Source organism: Delphinus delphis, chromosome 15 (genome assembly GCF_949987515.2).
Source record: "Delphinus delphis chromosome 15, mDelDel1.2, whole genome shotgun sequence".
In the NCBI taxonomy this organism is placed as follows: Eukaryota; Metazoa; Chordata; class Mammalia; order Artiodactyla; family Delphinidae; genus Delphinus; species Delphinus delphis.
In genome coordinates, this window is record NC_082697.1 from 28223743 (window position 1) to 28241848 (window position 18106).

General features: G+C 51.0%; 1 protein-coding gene across 4 annotated transcripts in view; it reads left to right on the forward strand.

Annotated features, from left to right (window-relative positions):
* LOC132437741 (tyrosine-protein phosphatase non-receptor type substrate 1) overlaps nucleotides 1–18106 on the forward strand; it is a 41618-nt gene that overhangs the window by 13937 nt on the left and 9575 nt on the right. For 3 of the 4 annotated variants that reach the window (XM_060031104.1, XM_060031105.2, XM_060031103.1), the window contains exons 3-7: nucleotides 5105–5458; nucleotides 11505–11825; nucleotides 12411–12740; nucleotides 14547–14657; nucleotides 17687–17711. In XM_060031104.1, coding sequence (XP_059887087.1) covers nucleotides 5105–5458; nucleotides 11505–11825; nucleotides 12411–12740; nucleotides 14547–14657; nucleotides 17687–17711 — 1141 coding nt within the window. The remainder of the gene's footprint in view (nucleotides 1–5104; nucleotides 5459–11504; nucleotides 11826–12410; nucleotides 12741–14546; nucleotides 14658–17686; nucleotides 17712–18106) is intronic. The other variant, XM_060031106.1, reaches the window with a different exon arrangement.

Consider the following 18106-nt stretch of genomic DNA (forward strand, 5'->3'; position numbering starts at 1 on the left):
TTGCCTCTGCATCTTTATGAAGCAGGAGGAATCACACCCAGAGATCACAGTGGCCCTGTTTCCCTCCCGGCAAGTTTCAGTTCTAAGTTGATTTGTTTGTTCCATTAGAAAAGCACCCATGCTTATTTTTTCACTTCTGATGAAATTGTCTTCATCTTTTCTTAATCTCAAAAACTACACATGATTGTTGTACAAAAAAAAAATCAAATATTTTTCCAAGTCCAATGGTCAGGTTTCAGTCCCCATCTTACTTCATTTCTCACAGCCTCCTTGGCCTATTCGTGGAGGACAAAGTGGGCGCGGTGGGGGGAAGCAGGTCATGGGGAGGGGGCAGGAGATGGGGTCAGAGGTGCCAGCAGGAGTCCCTGTCTAAAGGGTTGAGGCTCAGTCCAAATGTAGCATTGGAGTTGTTTCTTTAAAGTCTATCTTGTCTGCTCGTGTGCAAGCCCCATGAGGCCAGGACACAGCCGTTCTGCAGCCCTGAGCTGAGGGCCTGGCTCACAGCAGATCCTGGTAATTCATCACTGTCCAGCCATGCTGTGAGCTCCCTGCATCCTGTGGACAGAGTTCCTCGTACAACAAGTACACGGGGCAGTTCCACCCACTGTGCTGACTTCTTCCATTAGATAACTTACGTGTTTTATTTCATTGCTTAATATTCTTCCAAAAGCAACAAATGTTCACTACAAAAAAGAGAGAGAGACTTCAATATATTATTTGCTATAAAATAGAAAATATGCCTATCCCCGTGTCCACCCTGGTCCACGCTGGTCCCATTTCCCAGTCGTAACTTACCTCAACATCGTGATGTTTATCATTCTAGGCCTTTTCTCTAGACGATTAGATCAGTCAGTCTGCAGATGTTTATTGAGCATCTATTCTGCGCCAAGCACTGTATTTTCTTATTACCAAATGGGATACTGTAAATATTCTTTAATAGGCATCCAGTTTAGAAAATCTGAAAATACCCAAAATAGAAGGAAAAAAAGGAAAAACCCATTAGATTCATGATCCAAAGAGAGTTGTGTTTTATAGCTTTGTATAGTACCTTGCAGTTGTTTATTTATACGTAGTTTTAGTTTACAATGTCATGATCATACTGAAAGCAGTTTTCCTGCTTTTTCATTGCACAAGTAACACAAATAGAAGACGTACAAGCAAAATCCCTTGGAAGTCTACTACTCACAGTTAATTACTACTAATCTTTAATATCAGATATACATTTTTTTCAAAACTAGAAGTTTGGGATCACACTGAAAACATCACTCAGGAACTGACTCTGATCTTGTAGTCTATTTCTGTGTCCATAATTATAATCCTTACGTGTAGGCTTGGTCATCATGTGAGTTCATCGTCAGGGGATCAGCAGCCTCCTTTCCTTGGAAATTAGAATATTTCCAATTTTTTATTTTTATAACAACACCTGAATGAATGAAGCAAAATGTTTGCGCATATCCTTAGTAACCTGAGTATGATTTTACGTATTTATTCACTCATATTTTAACATCAGAACGTTGATCACAGTTATCTTTGATGGTATTCTATGAGATTATTATTTTCCTTTTATACTTTTTTGTTTTCTCTAAATGCTTTGCAATAAACAGATTTTATTTGCTAACCACCGTATCATTTAAAATTATGCCATGCAAAAATTTCCAGACTGCTACAGTTTCACAGTGATGGTTTTTTATGGCTGCCTGTAATTCCGTCTAGTGGACAGGCTACTGTTCACTTAACCTTCCTCTGTCATTGGCCACTTGGGTTTTTTCCCAACTTTTTCAAGATCATTACATGGGAACCCCACTCCATATCCGGGGTCATGTCCTCATGGAACAGCCCAGCAAGGGCTGGAGAACAGGTTTCACACCTGTGGTACCTCCTGCCACACTGCTTTCCCAAAAGGATGCGCCACTCTCCACTCCCACCAGCATCATGTGACGATGCCCAGCTGCCCTCCTCTCCCAGAGACAGTTGAGGCTGCTAAACCATCGCTTTCTCTGCCAGGAGGGCAGGAGAGAGCGGGAAATGGGTTTGTCAGTGATGCCAGCGCGATGACCCCAGGCCCAGAACCGCGGGAGTGATTTTTAACAAGGCCGATTCCCAGAGCAGAACCTGCCGAGAAAAAGAAAAGCAAGCAAGCGAGGGAATGACTCTGCTGGAAACACACACACACAAGCAGATTAAAATAATATTTGGCACTTCTGTCGCACTTTTAAAATTCTTCAAACGCTTTATAAACACTAGCTAATTAATTAAGCCTCCTAAATCTGGCTGCAGTTGGTAGAGAGAGCTTGAGAGGAGCTAAAAAAGGCGGGGCGGGGGGGGCGGCCCCACACAACTCCAGATTTTATTGTGGCCTCCTGGCTGTGACTGCAGGCCTCCGGCTGCACAAGAATAGCCCTGCCCCAGCCGCAGGCCTGGCTCCGCACCTCCTCTTCTGCTCCCGCCTCCCTCGCCAGCTGCTGCCTCACAGCCCTGTGCGGTGGTATTGATAAGGATAATAATAACCACCATTGACGGCGTGTCTATGGGCCAGGCACAGTCCCGGGCTCCAGGCTCGCCATCTCCCAGACCTGCCTGTGACAGCCCCTTTAACAGATGAAGAAAGAGCCTCAGGGAGAGGATTTGCCCAGGAGCAAGTGAAATCCCTCCTTCCTTCATTAATGTGTTCATTCAACGTGTATTTATCAAGGGCCCGGTGTGTGCCAGGCAGTGTTCTAGGTGGGGGGCTGGAAACACTTCCTTGTGGATCCTTCGTCCTGCTTGGGGGGAACATGACAGTCCAGAGAAAATCAAGTATATAATAATGTATCTGTGGTAATAATGGGAACAGAAACTAAAGTTTAACCAGCACCTGTGCTGCAGGCACTTATGTCCAGCTGTGTCCTCATGACTATCTCGAGGGTGTAGGTGCAGGGTGTAGGTGCCAGTACCCCACTTCGTGGGTGACGGAGTGGAGGCCCAGGGAGGGCGGGTGCTGAACTGGCTGAGGGTGGACCGTGCTCTCACGCAAGCCTGCTGGCCCCAGCGCCCGTGCTTCCTGCCGGTGGCGTTTCTAGTCCAGTCTCCAGTGTAGACGCAGCCCTTCGGGGATGGTCCTGCTGGGTGCTCATGGCAGCTCTTGATGCTGCCCGGGATCTCCCGAGGTCCCTGCTTGCCCCTGTGGGCCTCCTCCGTGTGCCTCTCACACACCTGGTCAACAGTTCTACCCCACGCCCCTGTCCTCTGCAGACAGTGGTTTCTTCCCTGCACCATGAGGGTCAGGCTGTCCTCAGGCTGCCACTCTGCATTTCCACTCACTGGCCATGAGAAACGGGCAATGCCTGGCCTGGGAGTCAGGGCTGGGACCACAGGAAGGGGATGAGAGGCCTGTCCCGAGGCCCTGGGCTTACCTGCAGTGAAGGAGTCTGTGGCTGGGTAAATTCACAAGGTCTTTCTCCAGCTCAGCCAGAGGTGAGGGGCTACTCGGGGCAGCAACTGCAACCCTGTCCAATGTACAAGGCAAGGTGGCCTCGGTCAGGACAGGACAGGGTCACATCAAGGGTCAGTGGAGCAACCAGGCAGAGACCAGTTGGCCCATCTGCACCTCTGCCAGGCTGCTGCCACTCCGTGTCTCTGTCTTATTCTCTCTTTCCCCCCGCCTCCTTCTCAGTCTCTCACTCCATCTCTGTCTGTCTGCCCCTCCCTCTGCCCGTCTCTGTGGTTCTCTCTCTGTCTCTGTGTGTGTGTGTATGTGTGTGTTTCTCCAAGGTCTTCATGATCTGTCCTTTCTGCCCACCCCACACCTTGTTCAGAATCAAGGCCCTGGCTGCACCTCACTCCGAGCATCTACAGCACCTCTCACAGCATCTTCACCAGGCCTGTCCATCTTCCTCCTGTGTCCCCCTCCCTCTCAACCTCCTCTACTGGGAGTCCCTGTTCATGTGCCCCAGTCCTCTCCAATTTGGGGCTCGGGTCCCTCCCCACCGCCAGCCTCTAGGACCCCTTCCAGCTGTCCAGCCTGGGAGCCCTGGAGGCCCGACCTGGGTCCAGCCCCTGTGTGTCCCAGCACCCAGCCTGGGCCTGGCCTGAAGGAGCATCAGCGAGATCTGGTGGGAGTGAAGTTTGAGCAGCTGACCCTCCTCATTTATTCATTGTGTGATGACAGTAGCTTCCCCTGTGCCCAGCTTGGTGCTAAGTGACTTCTGCGTGTGATCTCATTTTCTTTTCAGAACACGCAGAGGCCTGGGGGTGGTCTACCCATCTCGTAGATGAGGAAACTGATACTAAAGCAATGCATAATCAGGTCATGGGTGAATAAAAAGTGAGCCAGGTCTCAAACCAGTTCAGATGGCTCCAAAGACCAGACCCTTCTTTTTGACACTGTCCTGGCCTAGGCATGTTGTTTGTTCCTACCAGAGATCCATGGAGACGGGCCCATAGTAACTGACAGATAAGGAGACTGAGGCTCAGAGGGCAGTAAAGGGACCCGCCCAAACTAAAGGTATCAAGCAATATCAAGTGTGCAGTTGTCGAGCGTACTCACAGGCCTCCCTATGGGATCTTCACGGTCGCCTGAGTGATAGCCAAGGTCACACAGCAATAAGCCTTGAGCCGGGACTCACACCCAAGTCCTTGTACTTCACAAGTCCACGGCCCGGACAAGCCCCAACTGCTGAGTACTTTTCCAGGGCCTGCTTCCTGAGCCAGACCCAAAACAGAATCTAAACTCCTTATGGAGCCCCCCTGCACACCATGCTGCCGCCTACCTCTGAGCCTTTGCCCAGGCTGCTCCCCCTCTCAGGAACACTGTGCCCCTTTCTTTATTCCTGGTAAATTCAGATTTGAATTGAGAGCCCAGTTCTGACTTCCAGAGCAGGCTCAAGTACTCAAACCTACTCTCTGCCACATCATTTAACCTCTCTGTGCCTCACTTTCCTCTCTTGTATTAGGGTCTCACCTTACAGGCTCATTGTGCAGTTACATGTGATACACGTGCAAGGTGCTGGGTTCAGGTGTGGCTCATGGTGCACTAAGTCAATGAAAACTGTTGTTGATAAACACTTGAGAAAACCTACAGGATCACCTAAGGATGAATAAGTAACTGGATTGTGTTTCCCTCCAGGAGTGGCAGGTGAGGACGAGCTGCAGGTGATTCAGCCTGACAGGTCAGTTTCAGTTGCAGCAGGAGAGACGGCCACTCTGCGCTGCGACGTGACCTCCCTGCTCCCCGTGGGGCCCGTCAAGTGGTTCAGGGGCACAGGGCCAGGCCGGGAGTTAATCTACAGTCTCATAGGAGCCCCCTTCCCTCGAGTAACAACTGTTGGAGATACTACAAGGAGAAACAACATGGACTTTTCCATCCGCATCAGTAACATCACGCCAGCAGACACCGGTATGTACTACTGTGTGAAGTTCAAGAAAGCAAGCCCTGACGTGGAGGTTAAGTCTGGACCAGGCACTCATCTCACTGTGAGTGGTGAGTATGGCCTGGGTCTATTTTTTCCCCCTGGTCTGTGACAATAAGTCAACAAGAATGCCCTCCACCCTTTGAGAAAAAAGAAAAAGAAAAAAGGATCAAGTGCAGCAGTGGGTGTTTATATGATGATCTGATTTCACTCCCTTCTACAGATCAGGGAGACTGAGGCCTGCAGAGGTTGTGCTACTTGCTAAAGGCCCCACAACTGGTAAAGCTGGGAAAAGTCTGGAGCCCCAGTCTGCCTGGCTCCACAGCCCTTGCCTTTTCCATCCCATCTAGCCCTTTGGTTCCAGGGCTGAGGGAACTGAAGGTCTGAGCGACTTGCCCCGTCACAGCCCAGGTATCACCTCCTGCCTCCAGAGAGTGCCCCCCTCAATGTGGCTGAGTCTTCTCTTTATTCAGCACCTATTGAGCACCTACTGTGTGCCAGGCCCTGCTCCAGATGTTGTGGAAGCAGCAGTGAACAAAGCAGACAAGGCTCTTCTCCCGTGGAACTTATGTTCTCTCCCCTTCCAAAGAGAAGTCTATCCAGGGCAGGGTTTCTTTATTTCCTCTTCAGAAACATCACACTGAGAAGAAATTCCTAGAGGCATAGGTTCAGTGTTTACTCTGACGGCCCGGGCTAGAGGAGACGCCCAGAGGTTGGGTGTTTCCTGAGGGTCTGTTGGGAAAACCCTCCTGTGATTCAGGGACCGACTCACAGAGTCAGTGAAGGCTCCCAGCAGAGCTGGGTCATCTCAGAATGTCCCTCCCCAGGGAAGAGGTTCCCCATGTGGGTGACTTAGGGGCTGCCCCATTGAGGTAGCAAAGGTGGTCATTTAGAGTTTTCTCGCAAGGACCCTGGATCCTCTTCCTAACTCCTGAATCCTGGACTGTGACACAGGGAGGACCTTATACACCATCCAGTGCAACCCACAACGTACACATGGGGAGCCTGAGGCCAAGACGTGACAGGGACCTAGACCACAGTCACATGGTCAGTGAGGGAATCCTTCCAGAACCCAATCTGATTCCAGGCCAGACTCCTTCCTGCACCACCATTGGAACTGGTTTCATGGAAGAGCCTGGCACATAGAGGGGACAAGATTAAAGCTCCTTGAATTAACCATTGAACAGGGAGCCTTTACATAGGTTTCCCCAAGATTCAGAATGCCCCTCACATTCAGGCCCTGAGGCCCAAGGTGACTGGGAACCTCTCCCTATTTTTAGCCACAATTCCCTCATTCCATATCACCTGGAGCTGCCCAGTGTTTCAGCAGCTGCAAAGCACTCAGCATATGGAGACAGCGTCTGTCAGTCTTTTGTTGACAAATATCAAGTTGTTCCCAAACTTAGGATATTAGAACAGCACTGCGGTGGATAATCTTGTCCTGCATCACTGTACTCAAGTGGGAGATGCCCGCTGGAGGTGGCATTGCTAGATCATGGACTATGTGTATTTTAATTCGTGTGGATATTGCCAAATTTCCCTCCTAGATGTGGTAGCAATCGAATCTCCCCATTACCCCTGGACGCAGGGAAGGCGCCTTTATCCTGACTTTGCAGCTATTACTACACTTCCCAGCTGGTGGTTCCTTGCTCAGCCAATCACAGCTAGTAAGTGGCTCCACCGCCACTCAGATCTGCTGCCTCCCAGGAGGCTGCTCGTCCTCGTCCCCAGGCCGCCTGCCCAGAGGATTCCCTGGATGAGAAGGGAGCGAGGGGAGGGGACCAGTGAACAGCAGCCTGACAGACGCCGAATCTTCCTCATGGCCTTTTCTCCCTATAGCCAGTGCTCAGAAGGAAGGGCTGTCTGTTTTCCCTTCTACAGATAAGGACACTGAGGCTCAGAAAGGGATGTGGCTGGTGAGCAGGTAGGGGAGCCAAGACTGAACCCCCAGCGTCCTGACTCACACCCTGCTCTCTATACCCCCACTGTGCTTGTCGAAGTGTAGAGAAAGCTTCAACCCTCTCCTATAAAATCCTGTATTGTTCTGTTCTTCAGTAATAACTATGAGAAGTCCCGTGTGAGAGGCAGGACTACCTTTACAACCAGATCAGACAGATACTACAGTGTCTTGTGATGTCCTGAACATGTTCCTAAAAGACATACTTAAAAGCACCAGGAATCTTTTTTCCACCATTGCTGCGATCTTGCTTCTTCACTAGGCCTCATGGGGGAGCAGCTCTGGGAAGTGTAGCGTGGACAGCACAGAGAGGGGCCAGTGCAGTCCCAGCAGCACCATGCATGCCCATTCCTGGCTCTGCAGGCCGAGGATGAGGAGGGGGAGGTGCTCCCTAGAGGGCGCTGGGGGCCCCGCGTGAGCAAGAGTTCATATTCTAGACTCAGGTGTCAGGGGCCCATGTCTTCCCTTGTTGCTACAGGGTCCCCAGGCCTGGGCACTCAGAGGCCACTCCTCCCTGTAGTTGCTTGAAGTCAAGAATCTCAGAGGGAAAAGGGGAGGGTGGTGGTCAGTGTGGGGCTTGTGAAGGTGGGGCGCTTGCTCTGCTGATGGCCATGAAAGCTTGGAGGTGACAGGAAACACTTCTGGGACACAGTGGGCGGGTGAGGAGACAGTCCCTTCATTTCTCTCAACCTCAGTTTTCTCATCTGTAAAATGATGATCATCATGGTCTCCTTTCAGGAGAATTGGAAGGATTTGAGGTGCTCTGTCTAAATCACCAGCAGAGTAGGGGCCCCCCAGTCGAGGTGTTTTTTCAAGGCTGTGACCCAGTTCCCTGTACTGGGCCCCATTTCCTCACGTGTAGAAAGAGGATAATCACACAGCCTTTGCATTATGTCCTGAGGGTACAACGACCTGGTGACAAGACAGCCCCTCAGGGAGCGATGGTGCTGGCCTCCCAGACTGTGTGATCTTAGCTAGTCTCAGTTCCCTCTAGTCCTCAGTTTCCCCGTCTGTAAAATGGTGGTAATCACGCTGCCTTTCAGGGGTCTGTGATGACTCGAGAGCATCTGGGAAGCCCTGGATGGAGTGGGTTGGGTGTCACTGAGCTCAGTGCACAGCAGTTGAGAGCCTGGGCCGAGCCCCTCCTGCCTGGGCCTCCATCCCAGCTCTGCCCCATCCCGGCTCTGGGACCTCTGACAAGTCCCTCCCCACACTGGGGCTCAGTGTCCTCGTCCATCAGTAACAGCACTGCCCTTACAGAGCTGCTGCAGGGACTGAATGAAGGATACATGTCAAGAGCTTAGAGCAGAGCCTGGCACCCGGAACGTGTTCCACCAACGTGAGCTCTGATGTGCTGGAGCCAGAGGACCTTGGATGGGTCACTTTCCCTCCAGGACTAAGTACAACTGGAGTTGGGGTGGGGCTGGGTGCCTTTCAACCTCAGCTGCTCATTTGAATCACCTGGGAGACAGTGAAGAGCTCGCGCGACCCTATCCCCACCCTAGAAATTCTGATTTAATTGGCCAGATGTGGGCCTGGGCAGGTGAGTGTTTTAACTGCTGCAGAGGATGCTGGTGCCCAGCCAGGACAGAGGAGCCCTGATCTACATGTTCTCTGAGGTCACAGAGGGAAGGCTGTGGTTTTTCCCTGACAAAGGTGGGTCCCCCGTGGTGCCTGAGTTGTAAGAACACTTCTTCCGGGTGTGGGTGCTTCAGAATAGTCCAGGACAGTGACAGCTTTTAGGAGGCCCAAAGAAGTCAGCCTGAGTGGAGAGGCAGAGACACCTCCCCGGTGAGCTCATCTGGGCTGAGAGGGGCTTCCTGTGCACTCAGATCACCCTGTTCAGACCCGAGCTTCATCTCTGGGGAAACTTTCCCATATTTTAAATACGTGTGTGTGTGTAAACAGGTGCTAGAATCCCTGTAGACCCTCTCTGCTCAGCCCAGAGCCCTCCTGTCAGTACACCACAGTGACACTGACCAAGTCTAACGTGTTCCCTCCTTTCAGAATGCTTCCAGCTTCTGTAAAGGGCTGACCTGCAGGAAAATGCCTATGATCCCTTGTGTGTTTTGAAAGCCGGTTCCCCCAGATTTTTCCCTGAGGGGATTATTTTTAAAAAGGGGGAGAGAATCATAACTTGGTGGTTTCCTGCTCCTCTATTCATGTGGATTTTTCATGGCAGCTGCAGGGAACAAGATTTGAGACTTTTCTTGTTTTTTCCATAATACTTTTGTTTTGCCTTCTTACTTAGAGAATAAATACATAGTTTCAGACCTAGGAATGACCAGATCTTATGATTAAGATGTTATTGTATTATTAATTAAGCAACTATATGCAAGGCTCTGTGTTTTACATACATCCTCACTCATCTTACCAAGTGGTGCTTTATCCACTTTGTCTAGAATCAGACACTGAGGCTTAAGTAAAGATCAGAGACCCTAAAATCAGTCAGTCCTGTGTGCAGTGAGATGAGCTCTGACCTTTCCTCGCTGGGTGCCCTTGGCCAGCTGCATCCTCCCTGAGCCTCATCCCATAAATGGGGCCACTCTCGAGCTTCCCTCTCAGGACTGATGTGGGGAATGAGAGAGCTGAAGTTCCTAGAGGAATCAGCCCAGCACCAGGCTCCCCAAAACTCTCTGTAAGTGCTAACTGATCACAGTGTCTGCTCCCTTTACTTACGTCCAGGATGCTGGTGTTTCTATGACTTGATTTATTCAAGTAACACCTCCTTACTATGTCCTCAAAATGTCTGATGAGTTTTAGGAAGCAAGTTAAATATTTACAAATGCAAATATTTATAATAGTTGCTGTCTGCCAACTTTTATAGGAGGTGTTACGTAATAACGAACAATTTGGAGACACCCTAGAGGACCCTTCTACAGGGATAAACTGCCCTCACTTTTTTTTTATATATATAAATTTATTTATTTATTTATGGCTGTGCTGGATCTTCGTTTCTGTGCGAGGGCTTTCTCTAGTTGCGGCGAGCGGGGGCCACTCTTCATCGCAGTGTGTGGGCCTCTCACTATCGCGGCCTCTCTTGTTGCGGAGCACAGGCTCCAGACGCGCAAGCTCAGTAGTTGTGGCTCACGGGCCTAGTTGCTCCGTGGCATGTGGGGTCTTCCCGGCCCAGGGCTCGAACCCGTGTCCCCTGCATTGGCAGGCGGATTCTTAACCACTGCGCCACTAGGGAAGCCCCTGCCCTCACTTTTGATTTGCTGATTTGTGTCCATTTTCAGAACACAAGAGGTGCTTCTGCTGCTTCATAGGCCTGTGTCTATGTCTCTTCTGATTTAATAACAATTAAGAAATTAACCGCCTTTGGTTTCTTAGCACTCAATGATCTTTGTTTCAACCTAAAACTGACCCAGGAGAGGAACCCAGATTCGAAAAACATCCCTTTGCTCCCTTCCTTTCAAATTCAAGGATTGGCACATTAGTCCTACTGGAATATTTGTGGAAAGAATGAAAACTATGCAGTAAATTCATAGATACCTGAAGGGATATAAATACAGTCTGGGTTAAAGAGGGATCTGTGTTTGTTTAATTTTGAGAATCATCTTGTGTTTTACTCATAGCAAAAATGCTCCCACTGCCTGATTTAACCCTCACTGCAGCCCGGGAAGGGTAATGCCTGCTGTCCCCTTTCACAGACGAGGAGCTGGGAGGTGCCATGGCCACAGCTCTCGTTGAACGGCCAGCCTGGCTCAGCTTCCATGTGGTCCCGCGATGACCCCGCTTCCCCTGCATTTACTTCTGTGAACACTTCTCCGAACTTACCTAAGTTTTCCAGGGGGAGCCCAGCTAGGAACAGTTAATAGGAGAGTGAGACCAATCAGTACTTTTGTTCCTTTGCCCAAACTGGTGGGAAATCACCTGGCAGATGTAAGAAGGTGGACTTTGAACTCAGGCCTGGAATTCGATGTCAGCCCTGCCCCTGACTCAGAGTCACCTCTGGGAACCTGTGTGTCTGTCTCCTCTGTCAGATGAGGATGATGACACTGCCCTCCCAGAACTATTTGAAGAATTTAAAACATAATATGTGTGGTGGTTCTTAACTGCGTCACATTATGTGTGGTGGTTCTTAACTGCGTCACATTTTTATCATTAGTGATGATAATTACAATCATGTTCATCATTTATAAATGTTCCTTTTGTAGCCAAACCCTCTCCTCCTGTGGTATCAGGCCCCACAGTGAGGGTCACACCTGAGCAGACAGTGAGCTTCACCTGCAAATCCCACGGGTTCTCCCCCAGAAACATCTCCCTGAAATGGTTCAAAAATGGCAATGAGCTCTCAGCCTCCCAGACCGACGTGGAACCGGAGGGAAACAACGTTTCCTACAGCATCTCCAGCACAACCAAGGTGGTGCTGGCCCCGGGGGATGTTCGCTCCCAGGTCATCTGCGAGGTGACCCACATCACCCTGCAGGGAGACCCTCCTCTTCGTGGGACAGCCAACTTGTCTGAGACCATCCGAGGTAGAAGCCCCTCACGCCAGCCTAAGCCCACACCTGCTCTCAAGGCCCCAGTCCCTTCCTCCTCCCTGCTTTTTGCTCCAGGCCTCAAATTGCCTGGAATCTACTTCCTGACAGTCCTGCCCCATCACCAGGCTCCTAGATGAGCTGGTCACTAACTACCGTTTTAACGGCAGCTGCCAGGTGGACACCCATCATGTGCCGAGCACTGTGCTGAGTAGTTTCCTTTACTTTATCAATAGTTTCTCCAACTACTGAGCACCTACTATAAGCCAGGCCCCTATGTGCTTGGCGATTTCGTATATTTTGCTGCAGTTATTATATTCCAACTGCATGCCAGGGGCTGTGCTTGTAGATGACACACATCATTAACCTACTAGGAGCCCAGTCCTCGAGCACCTACTGTGCGCCCTGCAGTGTGCTTATGATTTCATTTCTATGCAAAGACACCCTCGGTGTTTGAGCGCCTGCTGCATGCCTGACACTGTCCTCTGGTGACTCCCTTGCTGTGCTGGAAGCTGTTATCCAGCCCCTCTCCTGTGACCTGTTGGTTCCATAAGGTCAGAGCTTCTGCCTGTGCTGTTTCAGTTCCACCTACCTTGACGATTACCCAACACCCCAGGGTGGGGAACCAGGTGAATGTCACCTGCCAGGTGAACAAGTTCTACCCCCAGCGCCTACAGCTGACCTGGTTGGAGAACGGAAATGTGTCCCGAATGGACATGGCCTCGACCCTCATAGAGAACAAGGACGGGACCTTTAACCGGACGAGCTCGCTCCTGGTGAACTCATCTGCCCACAGGGAGGCTGTGCTGCTCACCTGCCAGGTGGAGCATGACGGACAGCCGGCGGTCACCAAAAACCACACCCTGGAGGCCTCTGCTCCCCAGAAGAACCAGGATGCAGATGAACGTATTGGTGAGGCCTCCAATCCAACTGACCCAGTTCTTTACCTTTTTTATTTAATATTAAAGGTAGTAATTCATGCTTTTTATAGAACAATCTAGAAATGAATAGACGTAAAGTAGAACTTTAGAGTGAGTTCCCGCCCCCAAACCCCACACCCCCAAGAGTGACCACTTGTTAGAGTTTGGTATATTCTTTACAGATCTTTTGACATAAATATCCATGAAAGAAAGAAAGTAGGGAAGGAGAGAGATCGTCCAGTCCATAGCGTCCTACCTCTTGCTTTCTTTCACTAACAGTAATTGTTTTCACCATTCCATGTCCGCCCTCCTCCCTCCGGCTTGTTCTTTCTTACCTGGGCCTTGTCTCCCTGGCTGCCATCGCAAGGGTGCCCCACTGGGAGTAGGATTGGGGGCTTCAGGGTGTCTGTGGCTTATCTCAAGTAAAATCAGTGCTGCACTAAATGTCCTTGTACACATTCTGTTACATGCACAGCTATTTCTGTGGGACGATTCCCAGGGAACATTTCTAGGCCCATTTAAGGTGATGGTGATGCTGCCACCCTTCTGGGAGAGTGAAAGGTGTCAGCCCCCGTCCAAGCTGTTGTCGATGTGTCTCCCTTCTTTCTTCAAAACGGCAGCACCTAGTTGGCGTTTTGGTACCACTGTGGAATGTTCCATCACCTGTACACTTGTATGTAGCGACCCTTTGAATGGATTAGAATAGAGTCCATTTCCTTCCTTCGTGCATCCTTGAAGGAAACAGCTCTAAAGAAGCCTTGGGCCTGTCACGGTGCCCTTTGGTGCCACCAGTGGCTGGTTTTCACAGGATGAGCCCTGCCCCCGGAGACAGGTTGTGTGGATCCACTCCGCCTGTCACAGTCTTGCTGGGGAGCTTGGACAAGTCAGTGCCCGTCTCTGGGCTGCTCTGCCTGCCTCTGGCAATGTTGAGGGAGGTGACCCTGGTGATCCCCCAGCTTTGAGTCTCGGCTGCTAGGACCATAGCTGTCGCAGCATTATAGCTTCAGTGCTGGGTATGCAGTAGACACTCAAGAAATACTTTTAGAAATGACGAAAGAGTGAATTAGCTGGTTGATGTGCGAGCTGTTTAGTTAGTGAGGTAATCCTCAGAGCTATCCAATGAGGTAGAGATTACTATTGGCCTCAGTAACATAAGCCAGTGTGTGAGGGGGGCTTAAATGACCTGCTCAAGGTCACACCACAGAGGGCAATGATTTGAACCCACGTGTCTGAGACCTGCTCCTGGCCTCCCACTGTGCCCTCATGTGGGGTCCCCTGCCTGTGCCCGGCGCCACCCCTGCCCTGTCTCCGTGTCCCATGTCCTGGGCTCAGCACTCCTAGGCCCAGGCCCTGGGCACGGACCAGGGCACAGTCTCAGGGCTCTGCATGTCCAGACGCACGTCCAGCACTCCTCGCCACCCCTGCCCCCTGCGCTGTGTGATGCCCCAGCTATGATTAGGAGCTCCCTGTGTGGCCGCCCCACAGCTCACTTAGATGAGGAGGAACATATGTCTGTTCCTCGGGAGGGAGATTCCCGCCCGTGCCCTGCAGCTGGGCCTCTCCGAGGCTGACGGCAGCGTTTCCCCCCTGTTACCTCAGCACGGTTTTTGCACTGCCGGTGGGTAACCCATGAGGGGAGGTGTGTGCAGACCCATGGACGTGCCCATGTGGCCTGAAATGTCTGAGCCAGATGTTTTCCGTTAATGAAGCCTGCCTCATGGTGAATAGGGGCAGTGGGTTTTCCTTTTTTTTTGTTTTAAATTTTCCTACAAGAAGCCTCTATTTTGTGTGGTCCTAGACAAGGCTGACAACTGGAACAGTATCTTCATCGTGGTGGGCGTAGTGTGTGCCCTGCTGGTGGCCCTGATGATCGCCGCCCTCTACCTCCTCCGAATCAGACAGAAGAAAGGTGGGTGCATCTCTCAGTTCCTCCTCATGAGTTTGCCCCTGGACTGTCCTTCCCAGAGGGGGAGACCTCATGCAGTTTAAGCCATAAAGATGTCCAGTTACTCCCGGTAACAAGAAGTCCAAAGGTAACAGTGCCATGGCTGTGTGGGCCCTTCACCAGGCTGGAATCTGGGGGGGTCAGCACCCCCGCAGCCATCACTGCTCCAGGCCTCACATCCTCATGGGACCACTACCAAGGTGGCAAGCAGGGAGATGCGAGGGTGTCAAGAGGACCTCAGGGAGGAAACAGTGTTTCCCAGGAGCCCCGGGCAGACTTCTGCTTTCCCCTTACCTGTCCAGGTTACATGCCCGGCACCCTGGCAGGAGGCTAGAAGGGAGTGGGGATAATACCACAACTTACTTCTGAGCCCGTTGGGAGGATTAAATGGCTGACTGTGGGTACAATGTTAGTAAGATGCCCAGCACACAGCAAGTGCTCAATAAATGTTAACTCCTGTCGTCAGTATTGTACATGAGCTGGAAACACGAGCCACCTCCCTGGAAAGCTCCCTTCACTGTGGCAAGGTGTGTGGCCTTGGACTGCAGCAGGAGGGTATAAGTTCAAATCCAGGACATCGTCCCCTTGTTTGCATGCTCATGCATGTGCGTGGGCAAGCACGTGTGTGTGTGTGTGTGTGTGTGTGTGTAGTTGTTGCTGTAGCCAGACCTCTGACTCTACAGTCAGACAAACTAGGGTTCCAGACCCTTGTTTTATGCCCTGAACAATTTGGCCTCCATTTCCTCACCTGTAGAATGGGTGTGGCAGTGCCTGCCTTGGAGGCTAGTTATGAAACAAATACGCTCATGTGAAACAGCAGCTCTGACACATTCTCAGACCTAAAAGGATACATGTTCTCTTTCCCACTCTTGAAGGAGACTATTTTAAGCCAGTGTTTCTGAAACTTTTTTGGTTACAAGTGATAGAAATACATTTCATGTCTCAACCCAATGCACACACACCCCATCTATAAAATTGGAACTCTGATATTTTCCTTTTTGTCATATTTTATACTATATTCTTTTAAAAATGCTGGTTTTGACCCACCACGTGCTGCAGCTTATAAGGTGCAAAGTGTGGTCCCGAGCTGTGCTTCTGCACCCAGACCTCCAGGCAGAGCTCAACGGGCGTGTTGTGCATCAGCCACGTACCCCTCCTGCACCCCCTTTCCTCTGGTCCCCAAGTTTCCCTCCCCGCTGGGCTGGCTGGAGGGACTCAGCTCTGAGACACTGCCTGAGCCTCCAGCTCCCGTCCAGGAGGGCTGGCGTCAGGGCCCGCATCTCTGGAATCCAGAATGATGCCAGTTGATCTACAGGGTGGTTTCCCTAACATTCCTGGCGCCCCCGCACAGGAAGGACTCCTCCTCAGGTGGGGAAGCAGGGTCCGTTGCCCACCAAGAGTGACAAGCCAGCCCTTGGATGGAGCGTTCACGGTGTCCACTAGTGTCCCAGTCCCCTTTGGAGCCTCATCCCTGGCCACCACGTCAGGCTCCGGCACATGTGAGCTCACTACCATGGGCCTGGGCATCGGTGACCCAGTGTTCCGGAGGGGGAGGGGGTTGGAGAGCTGCAGATGCTGGTGAAGGCCACCCAGCCCTGAGTGGTGCGTCTGCTTGTGTGCAGAGCCCAGCTCTCACACATAGGCTCTAGAGACAGTGACAACTGGCCCTCAGTCAGACCTTCTGATGTGCCAGGCACTGTTCACAAACCTAACCCCACTTCACAGATGAGGAAACTGAGGCATGGGAAAGTTATAAAACTTGCTCAGGGTCTCGCAACTGGTGAGTGCTGAGGCCAGGATTCACACCTGGACAGTGGGTCTCCAGGGACTTTGTTTGAGACCACTCTGCACTTCACCTCCATCCTAGTGAGACACCTCTTCTCCCTCATTGGTCCCTGGAGGTATCTGCCATCCTCTACCTCATACTCACAGTGAAATATCCTAATTTCAACTCTATCACTTACCAGTTGTGTGACCTTAGGGAGTCACCAGTGTCCTTGGTATAAAATGGAGATGATTGGTCCCATCACTGGACTCCCTGAGATGACTCATGACCCAGCACTTGGCAACCCATCATCTTCCATTCAAATGTTAGATGCTGAGCGGCAGCGTCTAACTGGTGTCACTCACCTAAAAATCCAGTACCTGCCCAGGCACCAAGCGTTAATGTGGCAGTGAGAATTCTTGCATTGTGGCAGCCCCCAGCCTGTTACAATGTGGTGCAGAGCACATTTGCCTGTGCATGTTGCTTTTTAATTACAGTTTTACAGCAAAATGAGAGTCAACTGGTGGCTGATCCCCAGTGGCTTCTCTGTGGGATGCCCCATATCACAGGCTTAAAATCTCTGAGCCAGATGGACCCTTTCTTTCCTCCCAAGATCCTTTTTTGGAAAGTGGTGAGATGAAAATGGATGTCCAGCCCAACCCTGTGAGTTAAAGCACTGAAATCCAAGCTCAGAGAGGGAAGATGACCCACAGAGGGTCACACAGCAAGCGAGTCGGTGGCAGAAGTGGGATTCCCATTTACTCCCCTACCTAGCAGACCTGCTAAAGCCTGTTCTCCAGCAGTGAAGGGCCCTGATGGGGACCCAGGCTTGCTGTAGGGTCTCTGGTAAGGTGTGTGATGGATGGAAGTGAGGCTCAGACAGAGGTAGGGCAGTTGACCCCTCCCAGGCTGAAGGCTGCTTTGGGATCTGACCTTTGGCAATTCCCAGAGATGGGAAAGCAGGAAGGCCCAGCTCACTGGTCTTCCTCCATGGAAGATAATGGGCCACCCACCCCAGTGGGGTGGACACGGGGTTTCCTGTGGTTTAGAGGTGATTTCAATAATTCCTCCCAACATCCTTGGAGGTAAACCTCTGCCTCCGCCCCTACACACACACACACACACACACACACACACACACACACACACACACACACACACACAAAGTTACGTGAGCAAAGTGTGTTTCTAGGTTAAATAACTGGCTTTTCTTTCTTCTCTCTTTCAGCCAAGGGCTCCACTTCCTCTACAAGGTAAGTGCATCACTGGGCTCGGGTGCTTTTGTAGTTATTTTGTTGTTTGCCTCCAACACTGCAAAGCATACTGCACACCCACTGCGCCAGTCAACTATTTTTTTCCTTTATGAGCTCTTCTCACCAGGTCCATCTGTAATTACTACCTCAAATGAGGGGATTTGAGGGGATTTCTGCACACAGAGGCACTGATTTCTTGCTTGCTGTCCACAGACAGTGAGACCCTGATCAAATCCCATCTGGACTGTGGCAGAAAACGCCTGCACATTCTGCCCCCGAATCCAAATTGTATACTTTGCTCTTTCCTTCGTTCACTAAATATTCATTGAGTGCTTTGGCACAGACGGCCCTGGCAATGCCGGCATGAGTGGGGTAGAAGCATCTGTGCCCTCCTG